This window comes from Anarrhichthys ocellatus, unplaced genomic scaffold (assembly GCF_004355925.1).
Source record: "Anarrhichthys ocellatus isolate YVR2014 unplaced genomic scaffold, GSC_Weel_1.0 scaffold15, whole genome shotgun sequence".
Lineage (NCBI taxonomy): Eukaryota > Metazoa > Chordata > Actinopteri > Perciformes > Anarhichadidae > Anarrhichthys > Anarrhichthys ocellatus.
In genome coordinates this window covers 4825289-4843165 of record NW_022280045.1, presented here as the reverse complement: position 1 = coordinate 4843165, position 17877 = coordinate 4825289, and the positions used below count along the sequence as shown (strand labels likewise).

At 45.0% G+C, this 17877-nt stretch overlaps 3 protein-coding genes across 4 annotated transcripts; 1 reads left to right on the top strand and 2 right to left on the bottom strand.

The window, feature by feature from the left end:
* Window positions 1–343: 343 nt before the first annotated feature.
* dhrs12lb (dehydrogenase/reductase (SDR family) member 12-like b) lies at window positions 344–4079 on the bottom strand. The gene is made up of 10 exons (XM_031854767.1): window positions 3769–4079; window positions 3258–3391; window positions 3099–3181; window positions 2908–3003; window positions 2730–2811; window positions 2582–2643; window positions 2352–2456; window positions 2041–2131; window positions 663–800; window positions 344–583 (listed from the first exon to the last, which is right to left on the bottom strand). The coding sequence occupies exons 1-10, from the start codon at window positions 3822–3824 to the stop codon at window positions 462–464; spliced, it is 969 nt and encodes a 322-aa protein (XP_031710627.1). The 5' UTR covers window positions 3825–4079; the 3' UTR covers window positions 344–461.
* ap1s3b (adaptor related protein complex 1 subunit sigma 3b) lies at window positions 3972–8838 on the top strand. 2 transcript variants are annotated; one of them, XM_031854768.1, is made up of 6 exons: window positions 3972–4326; window positions 5497–5675; window positions 5804–5912; window positions 6136–6273; window positions 6891–6952; window positions 7129–8838. In XM_031854768.1, the coding sequence occupies exons 1-5, from the start codon at window positions 4324–4326 to the stop codon at window positions 6930–6932; spliced, it is 471 nt and encodes a 156-aa protein (XP_031710628.1). In that variant the 5' UTR covers window positions 3972–4323; the 3' UTR covers window positions 6933–6952; window positions 7129–8838. The 2 variants fall into 2 exon arrangements, with proteins under 2 accessions (XP_031710628.1, XP_031710630.1); XM_031854770.1 differs by lacking the exon at window positions 6891–6952 and having other exon boundaries at window positions 4002–4326.
* scg2b (secretogranin II b) lies at window positions 7878–11224 on the bottom strand. Its single transcript, XM_031854766.1, has 2 exons — window positions 11122–11224; window positions 7878–10605 (listed from the first exon to the last, which is right to left on the bottom strand). Exon 2 carries the CDS (start codon window positions 10586–10588, stop codon window positions 8777–8779), a length of 1812 nt encoding a protein of 603 aa, XP_031710626.1. The 5' UTR covers window positions 10589–10605; window positions 11122–11224; the 3' UTR covers window positions 7878–8776.
* Between the last annotated feature and the right edge of the window lie 6653 nt (window positions 11225–17877).

Sequence of the window (17877 nt, the reverse complement as noted above, 5' to 3'; positions counted from 1 at the left end):
GACTCTATTTTAATTCAATTATAGCAAATATCCAACCGTTTAAAAGGTGTCACAGGGAAGCAGTCTCTACTGCACATTTCAGATGCGAGCTCTGTGCAGACAGCGATAAACTTTTCGATGTTAGCCACAAGTTATAGAATCTAAATCGCATTCAGCAGATAAACCGATAGATCTTGCTTCGTCTAGTTAATAAACGGGTGCTCAGTAACTAATGAGACATTCAATCCAAATCAATGACTTTAGTGTTTAAGTCAATAGTTTGACACTCGATGAAAGTTCCTGTTGATATCACAGGTAACTAAAGCGATGCACTGTGCTAAACATGTGGAATAAAGAAGCAGACTTCAATAGACAAACATGAGATTTTTTTTATTATTGCAACTAATGCTTTAATGGCTCAGTTACATGTGTAACATTTGTATCAGAATATTCAGACGAGTTAAGGTCTGGAAGGTGAAGCTCTACATCAGGTTTTCAGTGAAGGATCGGCCCAAATTCTCCATCTGAGTCATGAACACCTGAATATCTTCAGCAGAGCTGTGAGTCCAGGCCAGAGGCAGGTGGGCCGGAACGGGCGTACGATCTGCAACACAAACAGTTCGTCAGTATCAAAGAGACACATCTCTGTCGTGGAGGAACCGGTCACACTTGGTGCTCTTGACCTTGGAAGAACTGCCCGCTACGTGTTCTGGCAGCAGCTCGAGACGAGGCCAACCACACAACGGTGTCGGCTCCTTGCTCCACACTGCGCAGCCGCTCCCCCATCATCTGGTGGAACTGAGGCATTGATGTAGAAACGGCTGGAAACGAGAGAAAGAGAAAGGGTTGGTGGTGTGTACGTGTATCTTGGGTTAATACTGTCTTACTAACTGTGACTGAATGGTTTTCCTACTCAAGCAAATGAAACAAGCAAGGTTTCACTACAGACTGATGTCAAGAATGAAGGATCTACAGGTGCAGTGGAAGATAGACTGAAGTAAGTAGGTCCTCGAGGGCTCACTATAGTTTGGTACTTTTTTCATGAGGTGAGAGTGACAAAAAAATACAATAGAAATAAAAGTATGTCTTTTAAATTCAAACTTTTTTTCCTTGTAAATCACTAAAACACTCAATTACTTAGTCATCCCAATTAAATGATTACAAAATGTGAAAACTTGGCAAAATTAAAAACTGATAAATATTTGATCTACCTCATGTCCTCCGTTTGATAGCTCTAAATCACAGCTATTATATATATATTAATTTAGCTATGAAGACATGTTTATATTTGAGTTTATGGTCACATATTTGTGTGTTATCGGCTAGAAGAGAGCAAACCTTTGCACACCTTTAGGTCGTAGGACAACCAGACACCTGCACACTGCCCACTTCACTTGCATTCAGAACATTGTTCATAAACATATCTTTTAAAAAGTACCCTGATGGAGATGTATGGACCGAAACGTTAACAAACATCTCTGAGTCCAAGTGAAGAGGACAGTGAGAGGAAGTCTTGTACTATAGTGTGTTATGGGTTCAATTTTTTGCTGAACGTTTAAAACAACCAGTGGAAGAAGTAGTCAGATATTTTACTTATGTAGAAGTTAAAATACCACAATTGTATAATTAAAGTCCTGCATTCAAAACCTTACAAAAGGAAAAGCATTACCAGTAAAATGTACTTACATAAGTATAATAGTAAAACAGCCAAAATGGGCTCCGTCATTATTACATTCATACATGTTATAATAGCTGTATTATTATTATTATTATTTACACATTGACATGCAAGTTTCATTTTAATATTGTAGCGGAGTCCAACTGATTTTTTATTTGACTCATTGTTTTGTGTGGCTTTATTTACTGTGTAGCCATGCCTTAGATCAGATTGTTGTTTCTATGTAGACATTTGCTGTAGCACCACCATCAGGACCATTGGCACTATATTTGAGGGACAAGACAGCTGTGCAAGTACAGTATGTATAGGATTTTTTGGCTTAAGAAAAATGACCTGCAGATACAACAGTATTTAGGCCATTTGGACCAGCTGCCTATCAGTACCTGCAGTATCTACCCAGCCTGGGTGCATCGCAGAAAAGTGAATGTCTGGGTTAGCTTGGGCCCACTGTTGTGTCAGCACCACCTGCTGTCTCTGAGGAGAAACACCACATGGTTGCATCAGCTCAGAAATATGCCAACAGTATCCACTACTACTGTCAATGCATGTTGCACTACTACTCCATCTGTTTTCCTCTCTTCATCCACATTACATGGATAAATCCCAACGCAGTGAGACAGATGACGTTAATAAATATAACTCCAACTCGTGTTTTGTAACCTGGATCACATCCCCCCCTCCCCCCTCCCCCAACCTTGTTCTGGGCATAGACCATGACGCCATCAAAGTAGTCCTTCTCTGACTGCAAGTCGTCGACTCTGAGTTTGTGGACCAGCATGCCTCCTGAGGACACAGTGATCTAACAGGCAGGGGGAAAAGAGGCCCAGTGTGCTGAGACAACAGCCACTGCAGCGCAGACAAAAGGGGCATTATGCTGTGCACATGATGCAGAGGAGCACTTTGTGTGTGTGTGTGTTTTCATACCACCCTTGGATCCCGGCTCTTCTGTAGAAGTGGTATGAGAGTCTGCGTGAGGATGAACACCCCTAGAGAGATGGAGAAGAGGCAAACTTCAGACTGTGCATGTGTACGACAGCATGGCCTTCTGTGACCATCACAATGAGGGGCTCACCCATAGTGTTGGTGGCAAAGTTCTTCTCCAGGCCCTCAGCGTTCACCTCTCTCTTGTGCACCATGCACCCTGCGCTATTTATCTGTCGTGAAGGAAATGACAGAGAAGTCAGATCAAACAGGATCAGTTTGTGAAGATGGATTGAGGATGAATATTAAAGGAGACTGGTGACACATACCAACACGTTCAAGGCTGGATACTGCCTCTTGAAGGCCTCTGCGAACTCCCAGACTTTGTGTGTCTCTGACATGTCCACAATGTGGACGTGTACCTCCTAGAATAACCAGATGAGCATCAGTCTCTCACAAATCATGGGATTCGTCACGTCTTCGTCACGTTTAGTGTCAGTTTGAGGCCAACAACACTCACCGTGTTGCCAGACTCACTGACAATGTCCGCCCTGGCCTCTTCTGCTTTATCTTTGTTCCTGCACACCATGTGGACGGTCCCACCTGGAAACAAAAAAAGCAAAGTTTGATTTATATCATTATAGAAGAAGGCAGAGACCATACCTCGGCAGCAGTTTACCTTTCTGGGCTATAGCCATGGCTGTTGCCCGGCCAATCCCACTGTTGGCTCCGGTGATCATGAAGGACCGTCCCACCAGGGACACATCCAGGTCTTGGGGCTCGAAGTCTTTTAATGCTGCCTCATATCCTTTCCTTGAAGGCACATGGGAAATACATATGAGCAGTTTTTCTCTCTCCACATCTTAGCTCCAGTAGAGTCAGGTGATCCTCAATACACCCCAGCTGTCAATGGAACTATTGTAATTGTGCATAAAGGCCAGTCTGTGCATTGATGTGTGCCATACAGTGATCAGACCGTTGGTATTCCTCTGTTCACCAGTCTTTAGGCTTAAAAGAATGACACTAAATACATTTTTACAGACAATGCATTTTGTAAATTTAGACAACCAACAAGCAGGACTGACAATTTATTTAAATCATATAGCCCACACAGACTGAAAAGCATCCTCTGCCAGCTATTTCCTTCCATCTCTAGATAACCTCCATAAGGACTCAGTGTGATGACTGACCTTGTATATTGGTGGATTCCATTCAGAAACCAGACGGCATTCCGGTACAGAGACATGTTATCAAGTGAATAATAAAAAATCCAAGAAGTGTTCCAGCCTTGGCGGTCCTTGTCAACCGCTGTGACGGATCAGCGTCACATGAAGCAGGCGGAGGGAGGAGGGAGGAGGGAGCGCTTGCTGCTCTCTGCCGACTCCGCGTGGGAACAACACTTGAGACGCTCACCCTGATAAAAGTTAAGTCGTATTTAAAGTTGTATCAGCTCATTCACGAAAAGAGCTTTGCACAGATCACGTGGGACATATTTAAAAGGTTGTGACGGGCTGCACCTCTGCAACACAAATCGACAACAACCAATCCGGACGGGTGTGAGGGGCGGTGACGCGTCCGGCAGGACGGGCGGAGTTATAACCAACTTTCACGCCGGACCGGAGTGAGCGACGGATAGAGATGTGTTCAGCCGAACCAGCTGACCCTTTGTAAGGGTTAAAGTGCTTCTATTTTTTCTTTTTTTTTTATCCTTTGATAACGTTTATAGCTCTTGGCGCGGGCTCAACATGGTGAGTGTTTGGTGGTCGTTTTCTACGCATGACTGTTAGCGTCAGGCTGTTCACCTGTTGCACCTGTTGCACCTGTTTGTCGCTGTCAGGTAGCTAAAAGCTAGGAACTACACTTCCGCACCACTTCCTTCTCCACCGAGGCCTGCTCGTTCCTATCAGGGCGCCGTGCAGCAGCTGTGTGTGGTTTCATGTCGTGTACTTGTCGGTTTAGTTGTGTTTTATCTCTTTTCATTTGAAGCGACCGGCGGAAGTAAAGCGTACGTTTCCTCAACCGGTCTCCTCAGTCAAACAGGTTTCGTCGAGTCCTGCCCTGGTGGCAGTTTAATGCTTTCCATATTGATTGTCCTTTGGGTTGACAGAGAGGCCACACGCACGCACACTACCCTGGAGATACCAGTATTTGACTCGTTGTAGGCCTGCTGTTTTTCTAGTAGCCTATTATGTGGTTTTATTATCATGAAGTATCTCTCTGGCTGTATTGATCTGTTTCTGTTCACTTCAAAACAGCTTCTCTATTTAATTGCAAACAAGTGAACTTTTACATTTTTCCTAAAATGGCTACAAAGCTAGAAAAAAAAATATGTTCACAGTGTGAACACTTTTTTCTACAAATGCATAAAGTTTATGTATTTTTTTTTTGTCGTGACAGTAAATAGGAAACATCTTGTGCATTATAATGTCCACACTTGCTTATAGTCAGCTCGGACTTATCTCTCTTGGGGATTTTATTTTTTTGTGTGGGTTGAAATGATCTCTCACAGATTTCACTCAGAGGTGCAACTATTCATTCCTCTTACGTCAACAATGAGAGGAAGACTCAAAGGAATCGGTGTGTTTCCAATAGAAATCGGGTAACATTAATGTCCATTTAGATATGTAGCCATATGTATGTCCAATGCCAGGAAGCACATTCTGTAAACATCCTAAACCCAACTCCTTAGCTCTCTTGAAAACCTTGTTCTTTAGTCGTTTATTGACCTTCACATTTCTGCCTGTGGAGCCTTCTTTCCCCCCTTTGGTGATGTGTTTGTTCAGTGGAGTTACTCTGTAATGAGTCATGACAACAGGAAACCACTCGTTTGACCCTGGCTTTGTGTGTTAGAGAGTAGTTAAGAATGTCCTCTGAAGACTTTGTGCCGACACACACGTGTGCTCTATCTGTGCCGTTAGATCCGCTTCTTGCTCCTCTTCAGTCGCCAGGGGAAGCTGCGTCTGCAGAGGTGGTTCACGCCCATATCGGAACGTGAGAAGAAGAAGATCATCCGGGACATGACCACGATGGTGTTGGCACGGCAGCCGCGCTCCTGCAACTTCCTGCACTGGAAAGACCTGAAGGTTATTTACAAGAGGTGGGTGCTGCCCCTGCTTGTTTGTTCATCTAGTTCAAAGGACTTATCTGCTTCTGAAGCAGCAGCAGTCTAGTTACACCTGCTGCATGTATATTTTATAACTCTTCACTGTGTCACCTTTTCCTCAGGTATGCCAGCTTGTATTTCTGCTTGGCCATAGACAACCAGGAGAATGAGCTGATAGCCCTGGAGGTTATCCAACGCTACGTGGAGCTGCTGGACAAATACTTTGGCAATGTATTTCACTGTGTTTCACCCTCTTTGATTCGATATGCAGCTGTAGCCTGAAGTGTAACCGTTTAAATGTGATGGTAGCTTAAATCAAGAGCATTACAACTGCCGAACTTGTCAGTAAATATCGTATCAAAACATCTGTTTTTAATGTAAAAAATGTAAGTAACGCAAGTACATTCTGCACTGTTGTGTAATGATGACGGTAACCCCCCCCCCCCCCTCTCAGGTGTGTGAGCTGGACATCATCTTTAACTTTGAGAAGGCCTATTTTATCCTGGATGAGTTTCTAATTGGAGGGGAAATACAAGAAACCTCCACGCAAATAGTGAATCGCGCCATTGAAGCCTCCGACATGTTACAGGAGGTGAGATACGCCGGCACGCGCGCACACACACACACACACAACACAAGGCGTGGCTTGCATCTGTGGTGTGAGTATGTAACATCTGTTGCATGGCTCGACAAGATTTAAAAAAAAAAAAAAAAAAACTTGATGCTTTTGTTTATCTCCAGTGTGGGAGCTTGTTTCATTTTATTTGTGTGCGTGTGTGTGTGAACAGCAAATGTCGCAAGTAGTGTAGCGAGTTCAATTAACAGTGGTGCTGAGTCCCTGGTGTGCCTTTTCTTTCTCATAGCTTGTGGATATTGGCTCTTTTTTTTGATAGATTTGAGTTTGTGCTGCTGATTCTTCCCTTGTGCGTGTGTGTGTGTGTGTGTGTGTGTGTGTGTGTGTCGCTCTCTCTCTCTCTCTCTCTCTGCTATTGCGAGTGAGAGACAGATTTGCCTGGAACAAGGGGTGTAGGTTTAGTGTTTGGCTGATGCTTCCCGCTCTCTCTGTAGGTTCATGGCTCTGCGTGGTACTGTAGTGAACTGGGTGTGGTGTTGTGTGCTGCTGAGCAGGGCTGACTAACACTATTTTAACCAAGAGTTGGATGATGTGCAGCGTAGGCTCCCATTCATTTTTGACCGTTATCGCTGCAGGATGACAGCAGTGAGTGGTTTGAGGTGGAGCTGTTTGGATGACCATGAATATGGACAGAAAGGTTAGATGTTCTGCTTGTGTTAGTTGGTGTGCTCGGTACTTGATAACCAGTGATGTGTAGACGTGTGCCTGTGAATATTCATTGTGCTCCAATGCTTTTTTTTTTTTTTTTTTTTTTTTTTTACAAGGCGTAGAACGTGATCTTTTAAACACTAAAGTTCTTGTGCTTTTCTCTAGACCATGGAAGAGTACATGAGCAAACCTGCATTTTAACCCGCGGGACACAAAGGAACAGCGGAGAGGGGAATACAGGAACCAGATGTGCTGTATACGAGTCAAAGAAGTTTCTGGATATGTGATTTTCTTTTATTCTATTTGAACATTTTCTAAAGATGAAACAGGCATGTGGAATGTGTTGTTCGCCTTCTGCCTGAAGCTTTGCTGCATTGTAACTGCCATTTGAGAGTAAGTCTAATATTTGTTCAGTCAGTTGAAGGAAGAGGGAGGGGAGGGGAGGGGTTGTTGTGTTCACAGTGATTGCTATCATCGCAATGTAAATGAAGTAGCAGTAGGATCTGGGATGTATTTTTGGTTCATAAATTAGTTGAGTTTATATTTAAATCATGTGTTAATATATTGGAACTGAATGATTTTTATTCCAAAAACACTAATCTGCAGCTCCAGTTCATATTTGGACAGATTGGAGTGAGACTGGTTATGATGACGTCTTATTGTTTTTAAGCTGTATAGCTTCTTTAACATGTGTGGGACCATTCGTCTTTAAAAGGAGAAGTTGCTGTTGTGGGTGTGAACATCACGATTATTTATCATGTGCAATTCATGACGTTCTGATTAAAATGTGTATTTTGATAAAGAGTCTGCCTCACCACATTTGTGTTTAGTAGATCAGCTGTGTCATGTACGGTGTGTGTGTGTGTGTGTGTGTGTGTGTGTGTTTTTTTTTTAAATAAGGCAACACAACTCTGCAAGAAGGAAAAATAATACAGCTGATGCTTTATTTCACCTGTGAGTCATCACACATTATTGAACATGTACAAAATGGTTTAAAAATGAGCATACATAGCACAAACCACTGGTAGGCCAACAATACAGAGCTTCAGTATGAAAGGGTTGGAAGGCAGGTGACGGTCTGATATTTAGACTTGGAAATAATTGTCCATTATACTAACATTAAATCCACTTACCCTGAATATATCACGAGTCACAACAACACTCGCTCTCAGCCCAGCACGCTGCCCGAACGAAAAATCCCCATAATGCTCCTATGCACCCCTCTCAGCACGCTGTCTACTAGTGTTTTAGAGGCCCAGTCAGCATTATGCTTCATTTACAGGTATATTCACATATGTAATTGAATAGTTTGACATGGATGAAAAATAAGCGTTTTTACATTACTCAGTTGATTATAATTTAAAATATAGGCCTGTTTACAAACACAAACCCAAACAAACCTTTAACAACATCACCAAACTTTAATAACTTGGATTTCATTGTGATTTGATATCGGTTGATGTACACCATCAGGCCTAATTGGCAATTTGAGAGTGGCAACACGTTGGAATTAAAGTGTTTTGAGGATACTCGTTTTCTCGTTTATGCACGGAGTGCACCTTTTTAATCTCATATGATATCAATATATAATATATCTGTAATGTTCTTGCAGCAAGTATAGGGACTATAGTATATTTGAAAAAAGATGTTTTGGATTTGTGACATTGCTATAGTTCATTTCCGTTAGGGTGATATTAGTTATACCAGCTATAGTTCATATAATATACATTTGTAAACTAGATCACGCCCACCAAACTTTAATTTTGATACAGTATAAATATTCATTATTTCGTGCGTCTTGCAGGGCGTCGGGCTACATCCCGGCCACCTTTTTTTCACGGCGCTCCCCCTCATTTACGGTCTGTGGAGCCGAGGTCTTGGCCATCATCTCCTCCTCCCCCTGGATCTCCGTGGGCTCTATTTCCTCCTCTGTGGCCACCTCGGTTTCCCTCTTGGCCAGCGGCCGCTTCTCAGTGTCCGCTTGGCCCAGGTAGTTCTTCATGACCCGCTCGTACAGCTCGTAGGGGAACTGTCCCTTCAGCTGGGCCTGGGTGTCCCTCTTGGTGATGGTGTTGGGGTACTCCGTGAGGATCTTGGCCGCCAGGTAGGTCGTCACCTCGTCCTCCACGTCGCCATCCTCATCTTCATCATCGGCGACGTTGGCCTGACGTCTCAGCGGCATTTTGTTGAGCTCGGACAAAAAGAGGTTCTCCCTGCGCCCGGAGGAAGACGGGATTTTAACTGGTCCGGGTTTTTCGACGGGGATGGACGCCGCTGGGATTCTGTCCGCGGAGGGAGAGGTCTTCACGGGTCTCTGCACCACGGGGTACTCGTGGCTGATCGTCTCCACGCCGATGATGTCTAAAAAGTCCTCCCTGTCCATGTCCTCGGGGACGGGCTTGCTTTTCGGCGGCAGTCTGCGGCTGTAGTACCGGATCTTCGGGGTCTGGCCGGTCGGGTAGCGAGCCGCCGAGCCCTGGGTTTCGCGGTGGAGCTTCCTGAGCTCCTCTGTGAGCAACATGTCGATCAGGTCCTGCGGGGGGACGTGGAGCTTCAGGGAGAGCTGCAGCAGGTCCCTCACGGTCTGAGGGTCGAGGATGGAGGGCCGGATCAGTCTCTTTCTCTGCTCCCCGGTCTTATCCCGCTCCTGCGTCTGGTCGCTCATCTCCAGGACCTTCAACAGGTAGTAATCTACCAGTTTCGTGTCGTCGTTGGCGTCCTCTTGGTTCGGGCTCGCCCGGCGCTGCATCTCCTCCCTCTCCGCTTCCTCCTGCTCGCCGAGCGCCCGGTCCATTTCTTCGTGGCTCCCGTTGACCAACTCCTCCGTCTCCTCCCTCTCCTCGATGGGGACCCACTGCTCTCCCCCGGCCACGTCCTCGTAAGCCGGACTCCTCAGGCTGAACCCGTCCTCTTCCTCATTGTCGTCGTCGTCCCCGAACACGTCTCTTTTCTGGCCGTCGAATGTGGGCATCCTCCCGAGCTCTTCGAAGATGGACCGTAAATTGGCGAGGCTCTGGGGAGTGTACTGCTCGTCCAGGTCCTCCGTGGCCCGCTTGGAAGCGTCCGTGTTCTCCTCGTCCTCGAACATCAGCGGGTATTTCTTGTGGGGTCTGGGGAAATTACCGTATTCTACCGGTGCGCCCGCGGGGACTTCGGTGTCTTTGGTGCGGTGCCTGTGCGTGCGGCGGTCGTTCCTGGGCGCCGACACGGGGCTGATGGGCTTCGCGTCTATCCCGGCCCGATCCTGGAGAGACTGGAGCAGGGCTTTCATCAGCTGCTCAGCGGTAATGTCCTGCCTTGGCACGCCGGGGGCGGGCTGACGGTCCGCGGGACTCTCGTCCTGCTGCTGCGAGGCGAGCTGAAGCAGGACCCTGAACTTGTCCACCTCATCGTAATCCGCGGGTTCGGGTCGGCCCCCGTTCCGCTGCTTTAGGTTCTCGATGTACTCCAGTGCTTTGACCATGTCGGAGCTGGGTGGATAGGCAGCCGGCTGCCCCTCGCCCTCCCCACCTCGGAGCCTGTAGTGGCGGGGGAGAGACGCAGCCCGCACGGCGCATCCTTGGAGGAGGAAGGCGAGCAGGACCACGGCTCCCCCCGCGGGCAACTTGTGGTGGAAATGCAGCATTATAGGCAATGTATTACCTGCAAAACAAGAAAGCGTCAAATGTTATGGAAGGATGGGGGAAAAACAAAATAAGCCAAACGAGGATTTCTGTGTCTCTATGTTGGTCCAACAAACTTACTCAAAAAGCAACGCGCATAAACGTGCGAGAGTGTGTTTTTATCCGAGAATTGTAGTCCTATGAGTTACGCTCGGCAAATTGAATGATACGATGCTGTGCGTGAGGAGATGCATTCACATCACTGGATGAGTCATTCCCCGCATTGTTATGGGCAACCTCAACATCCGATTCCCCCATTAACAGCAAACCAATTTGAAAAAATACCTTCCATTTCTCGATATTTCACAACAGCAACCACGCATTTTATTCATCGATTGTTGTCAATGCGCATTTTATCACATGGATAACACCCATTCTACAAAGTGTCGACATCTGCAAAAAGCGAACGTGACAGACAATTGTCTTCCAATCCAAGGCATTTGGATATTCATTTGAACTAAAATACAGTGAAATCATAAAAATATATGTATCTTACCTTTGGTAATAAAGCTCAGACAGCAGTGAAGGTGTATGGCATCTCCTCGGGAGCGGTGCTGTTCTCTTCTGTTTTCAGCACTTGGACAGCTCCCCTCGTTATATGAGGCAACACCTGACCACCGCGTCATCGCACAACACACGTATTACCCGGTCCTAAAAAATCCATATAAATGATTCAGGTTTATGATATGGCATGCTAAAGAGCTCGCTGCATTTAAAAATAGTTCTCTGTGCTGTTTCATAGCACCACTCTAGAAGCTATTGACTGGAAAGATCTTTAAAAGTCTGGAATGCTGCCGATATGTTTATGTGGATTCTCATTCGTTGCATTAACACGTTTTATTAAATATAGATATAAAATGTGTTGAACAACATGCAAATGTTCCTGTGTAAACATAAACATTCAAAAATAAAAATTCAAAAATACATTCCACGTGTACCAGAAATAACCTTTCACACTGACGCAGAAAAAGCTTTTTTTGGTCCTTTTGGTGTAAAAACATTCAGTTTTACCATCACTGCTACCCTCATTTTGGCACATGAAGAGTTAACCCCTCTAGCGATGACTCACAGGCTAAAACCACCGCGGAGTTGCTGTCGCAGTTGCTTCCTCCCCCCCCCCCCCCCCCCCCCCCCCCTCCCTCCCTCCTCTGACAGAGACGTTGATAAACACCCTCCTTGTCGGCGTGGGGCCAAAGCTCCGCAGGTCAACGAGATGAAGGGGCCACAGCACGGGCCCTGCCGGTAAAAGGTCACGGATGATAACACAGGTAGGCTCTATATACTGTATATATTTCATTTTTAGAATTATAGTATTAATATTAAAAGTTGTTGAAAACAAAATACATTCCACCAAAATAAAGGCAATGACTCACACATTTCGTCACCATATCACTAGATATTCTCTGTAGGGAGGGGGGGACACAAAGGTGAAAATGCTAAAACGACTTGTGTCTTTGGACTTGAGGAAAATAGTCAAATAGCTTTTAAAATATATATAATAAAGATTCAGTATGGCTCTTCTTCACCTATATGGCAATAAGCGGTGACTACTTAGACTGCCATTATTACTTAAAAGGTAATAAATGTATTAGAACTTTAATTCGATATTCACATTCCAGTGCTCTTGTTTCATGCTTAAGCCTCTGTTGGTATCTCCCTACAAGCCAAACACATGGCCAATCAATTCCATTAGGAATGCAGCATCGTCTCAAGTCTCCTCTGCACCCTCTAAAGTGAGTCTGAATGGGGCACAATGCCCTATGACACCCTGTACCCGCAGCCTACACATAAGTGCTCTTCCACTTTAGTCCCCCCTTCCCCCATTTTCATTCTACATCTAATTGAATCCAGTGTGCTTCTTATTTATTCCATGTTGTAACCATATCATGTCCATTAAACTAGTGAAAGAAAAGAAGAAAAAAGAATTGGCCACTTAATCTTTTCCCTTCAACCTCGGTGCCGAGCACACACTGTGTCATCTAATAGAGACGACGACGTCGGAGGTGCTTTTTAGTTGAAAGCGCCGTCATCTGCCAGGGCTGAAGAGCTGCAGAGAGCCTCCTGACGTTAAGAGACACATCCATCTGACTGGCTGCTTGTGTGTGTGTGTGTGTGTGTGTGTGTGCCGGCTTGTTTAAGCTCTTCAGTGTGTGCACAAAAGAGAGGGAGGTAAAAAAAGAAAAAATATGAATCACAGATTGAGAGACTGTCAGAAAGAGAGGCGTGGTGTTGTTTGTAAGATGTGTTGTATAATCGCACAGCATCACCGCTCTGACATCACATCTCTCCATTCAGAACAGAACCGCCACCCTGAGGCCCGGCATCAACTCCAGAGGTCACGGCAGCCGGCACACTGTAGTATCAATCGTGCAAAGGTTACGTTCTCTTGCGTGCCCATTATTAACAGATGGATAATAGAATGTGCTCATCGTCTGCAATCAATCTTTACTGAAAATGAACAAGCGCACAAGGGCCATTTAAAGATGCATTTAATTGTTCAGCTCATTTTATATCCAGGTAACTGATGAAAACATCACACTTCTTGGAAAGATTAAGATAATATTTGTCCAGCTCAAGAGCCCTTTAATCTGTGAGTTGTGTCCATTTACAGTCAGGAGCACACTCGAGTGTAGGAACACTGTTTTTTTTATTGTGTCTCAGTCAGAATTTTTTTTTTTTTTCATTGCTAAAAATTGTTCACATTTCACTGAATAAAGTAGAATTAAAATGCCATGAAGGCATTTGATGGATCCATCTTTGTGTGGAGTCTCAGCATATCTAAGTTTCCAGATGTCTGTTCTGTCTGTTAATTTTTTTAAATCTATTATTGTGTAAGTTACATCAGCCCCCTGGGCACTATGAGGATTAATGGATCATGAGTTTTTAAACTCAAATCCCAGCAGGTTCTTGGCGGTGGATGATTCACTGGCTGATTCCTCTACGGGGCTTGTGACGTGCTGTCTCTGTGCATCGTTCCATACAGACCCACGCAGTTATTTCAGATATATGTATATATATATATATATATATATATATATCTCTAACAGGAGAAACATTTCTAGTTATTGGTACTGCTACATCCCCTTCTCTCTCTCTCTCTCTCTCTCTCTCTCTCTCTCTCTCTCTCTCTCTCTCTTTCTCTCTATTGATTGATGAGAATCGCAGCAGGGAGGAGGGAAAATCAGAGTAATTAGATGAAGAGTCCTTAGTGCCACTCTTACTCTCTCATTGGTTTCCTGGTATACATTACTTTATTTAACTCTCTCTCTCTTCCTCTATCAAAGCAGACTATATTTATTGCATTATTAATTGGCAGTATTGATGGCATGGGCTGTCCTCTCTGCTTCTGTTGGTTACACAGTGGTATTTTATATCGAGCTCGCTGCCACAGAGCGCAATTGTTTCAGTGAACGGTTTGAACACATTCAGCCAGATCCATATTAGCATTTTATAATCTCTTTCTCCCTCTCCCCCCAAAAAAAAACCATTTGTATAATTTTGTCTCTTTGATCATTGTAGAAATCATCACTATCTACCTCCCTCCTTCTCTCCGGTCTCTAAACCCACAGCAGACGATTGGGGACCCAGCTGCTGTTTATCCACATGTCAATCAAAGCTGCGGGGCGAGAATGATATCAGCTTGGCTTGTGTGCGTCACAATGGCACACAAGCACACGCCCATATGTTCACATGCACTCACAGCTGCTAACATATAAACACACGCACAGTCTTAAAAAGCTGAACCTCGGGTTGTGTTCAGATTCTTGATTTCAAACATGATCAACTTGCGAACAAAAGAAAGAAAAGATACGATGATCACCATGAAAGAGAGAGAGAGGCGCCAAGGCCGCATGTGGTCGTTCTTCTCCCGCTCCTTTGTTTGTTTTCCTCCTCCTCTTACTCCTCACCTCTTCACCTCCGCCCATCAACCAGTCATGAGGCGGGACGCCCGTTGTCATGGCTCACCTTCTCCTCAACCGCCGTCTCCATGGTGACGCTGCCTCTCAGCCTCTCCTCTGCTTCCATCATGTCTTCCCACAGGTTGGCATCCACCACCTCTCCTCCATTAGTCGCTTCCTCTCTTTTAAACTGATGGACATTTTCGTTAGTGGCTCGCATTCATTACGTCTCCCCTCTGTTGTACCCATCCAGCTCATCTCACTCCTTTGCACCAATTACTGTGGTCAAAGCATTGGCCCTTGTCTGCAGGAGGTTTCAGCCAGGAAACAGAGATGGGCTGATTAGGGGTTGCAATGTGGAGCAGACATATAGAAGTGTGCTGTCTTGAGCAACAAGAAAACTGAAGGAGTGTACGTATATGAAAGGAATGAAGGTGCAGATTTGAAACATGCATGGCCTTATTTGAAAAGGGCACATGTCCACGAAAACCTGTGGGAGTGTGTTTCAGATCTCTGTATAACTGAGACTGAGCTCACCGACTGAGCCCATGTCTTCCACTAATGGGCATCTTTTGATTTCATCTGGAAGAGTTTGACATTTGGGACACGTGCGGCCTTCTCTCGCTGAGAGTTCAATGAGTGAGATTGATAACAGTCTTACACCACAGCATCCGTCTTATCATTTAACTTGGCAAGAAAGAGAAACTCCTTAATCTCTTATTTACACATGCTTCTCATTTTTTTATGCATATATATTTCGTCAATTTATTAGATCAGTCAATGACAGGAAAGACTGGGAGTGACTTAGTGATTAGACCACTCCAGGACTGTGTGGGCCTGTATCGACTGTGATTGATTGACATCTTCCTGAGTCTGCTGTTAGTTAGCATGTTGTACCTGTTAGGGCGATACAAATTACACCTGTATCCTTGTTATTGGTAGATGGAGATTTGTGACCTCATAAATACCCATGAAAGCGCCGCCTACCTTCAACCTGAACAGAGGGCTTATCAGCCAGAATAACTGGAAATACCTGTGTTGGTGTTTGGAGGTCTAATCCCCCCCCCCGAACTTCCATTCTTAAAGTGGCAATCTTGAAGATTTTCATCTAAATTAAAAAATTTAAACATTTTCTCCATTTTCAAAAATGAAAGTAGCAAATAATTCTGAAAAATAGCATGTCAGCTACACTGTAATACAGTTGCTATTTCAATCTGTGCCTCACACAAACTAGATTGTTTCTCTCTCTCTCTCTCTCTCTCCTGAACTTATCTTCAGTTTCAGCTTCTTTTCTTTCCCCCCTCTGCCTCCCACCGACCTGTCAACCTCCATTCCTCTCATTATTATTATCCTCCACGCCCCTGTACATATTAACGGCTGCGAGTGTTCACCTTGGTGCTCTGACTCATCCCTTTTTTAACAAACCGACAGTGTGCTTGTGCGCTTGTGTGCTCCCCCCCCCCATGTGTATACGAGCACACATGCAGAGATTATGTTAGTGTCTATGGTAAGGGATGCAGCGTGACGCACTTCAGAGGCAGAGGCGGGATGTGTTTTTTAAATTTTTTTAATGAAGGAATCTTGTCAATGAAGAGAGCGGAATGAGAAACGGAATGTGCTTGTAATAATGTACATATTTGCAGCATGAAATTTATACAAATTCATCATAATCACATTCATGCGTGGTGAAGCTCCAAACGGTGCCTCTCTAATTGGATTGTGGTCTTTTTGTCTCCCTAATTGGCTGTGCGTGTAACAGCCTTATGTGTTACTTGAAAATGTACAGTGTCTAGGCAACCGTGGTGATTTTTATGTTCACTGAAGACCGCCACCTCTCCTGTCCTCCTCTGCATGACTCCATCTAGCCATTGTCTGGATGCGAGGCTGCAGGGAAGTGTGTGTTTTTGCAAACGTGTAAGTATATATTCATAATAGCTCAGGTAGAGATATTGCATATTTGTTGCTTTATTCAAAACCCAATTTGTTCAATTCTTATGCTTGTCCACATGTTCTGATTGTGTCTCTGCAGTGTGGCACGCCCAGCAAGATTGTTTTTTTCAACTGAGTCTTTTTTATATATGCTCTTTCTCATGTGGATGCCGTTCTATTTTTGTCTCCCCTCCTTTACTTGACAGTTCAACTTCTTCATCTTTTCTATTATGCTCAGTCTCATACATCCGCCCTTCCACCCCTCCCTTCCTCTCCTCCACTTTGCCTGTTTTCCAAACCTCCTTCTCTGCTTTGTCACCTCCCACCATCCCTGTCTTCCCCCCTTTTTTCTCGTCTCCCTCCTTTTCTTCTCTGGTGCTTCATCCCTGCGGTTTCCGTCTCTCCCTCCACCACTCCCTGTCAGCGGTGCGATGATGCTGTCCTGGCTGCCTCCCCAAACCGCTTGCCCCCTTGTTCCTCCACCTCCGCTCCCTCCCTCCCTCCTGATGCTATAAATACCCGGCATCGGTGAGTCATCGCCCAGACATATCGGTTGCCTCTCCCTCTGCCTCTCCATCTTTACCCCCCTCCCCTCCCTCTCTGCTCAAAGCTCATTGCCAGACGTCACACACTTTCCCCCCTCCACGTTGGCCCTCATATCCATGATGACCCAGCTCAGCTAAGCTGGGGCGTGTGCCAGCCAGTGTTACTGAGCACAGCCAAAGTTCAGCTTGTCAAAAACAAAATCAGCAGGAGGGGGGGGGGGGCACGATATGGGGAAGACAGTCAACCAAAAATTAGAGTGCTGCATTCATTCATTTTCCAATGAGGCGATGGGGCTATCCTTAAACACCAAGTAGCTCCAGAGTCAGATGGAACATTTTTCTGTATCTGCTTGTGGCAGTGCTTGATTGCATCTATGTCACACTAAGATGTGAAATGAGTAAAAAAAGTTTCATGTTTTACCCTTTTCTGTATTTCGACACAACATATTTGGGATCTTCGGATGCCTTTTGGTTCTGCGTGTTTGAACAGTGCTTCACCACAGAATATGAGATTGTAGGGATGGACCCCGCTTCATATCTCCAATCAAGCCTATCCCTACTGTACCTTTTGAGGGTCTTACAAATAGTGCAAACAGTCCAGTGTGATATCTCAGTCCCAGTCATCACTGTGCCACCATCTCTCAGCCTCAGATGTAATTGTTATCAGTTTTCTCCAGCTACCGCCCACCTCTCCAGAGTGATGAGGCGGCTCCGCTTCAGCTCCTCTCATCCTTGTAAACTCCAATATGGTTTATTGGCTCACACCGGAGTGTGCGCATAAAGCACAAGCACAGATAAAAGTTTTTTTGCGCACTTCTGAGTCATAAGTAGACAGGAAGAGGCAAAAGGGAGGTGCGAGAGGGAGCGAGAGAGAGAGAG

Coding starts and splice junctions, on each gene's coding strand:
- ap1s3b (XM_031854768.1), top strand. Junction 5,676..5,803: donor CTGAAGGTTATTTACAAGAG/GTGGGTGCTGCC, acceptor CCTTTTCCTCAG/GTATGCCAGCTTGTATTTCT. Junction 6,274..6,890: donor CCTCCGACATGTTACAGGAG/GTGAGATACGCC, acceptor TTATCGCTGCAG/GATGACAGCAGTGAGTGGTT.
- scg2b (XM_031854766.1), bottom strand. CDS start 10,588: ATGCTGCATTTCCACCACAAGTTGCCCGCGGGGGGAGCCGTGGTCCTG.
- dhrs12lb (XM_031854767.1), bottom strand. CDS start 3,824: ATGTCTCTGTACCGGAATGCCGTCTGGTTTCTGAATGGAATCCACCAA. Junction 3,392..3,768: donor GGAATCCACCAATATACAAG/GTCAGTCATCAC, acceptor TGTGCCTTCAAG/GAAAGGATATGAGGCAGCAT. Junction 584..662: donor TAGCGGGCAGTTCTTCCAAG/GTCAAGAGCACC, acceptor TTTGTGTTGCAG/ATCGTACGCCCGTTCCGGCC.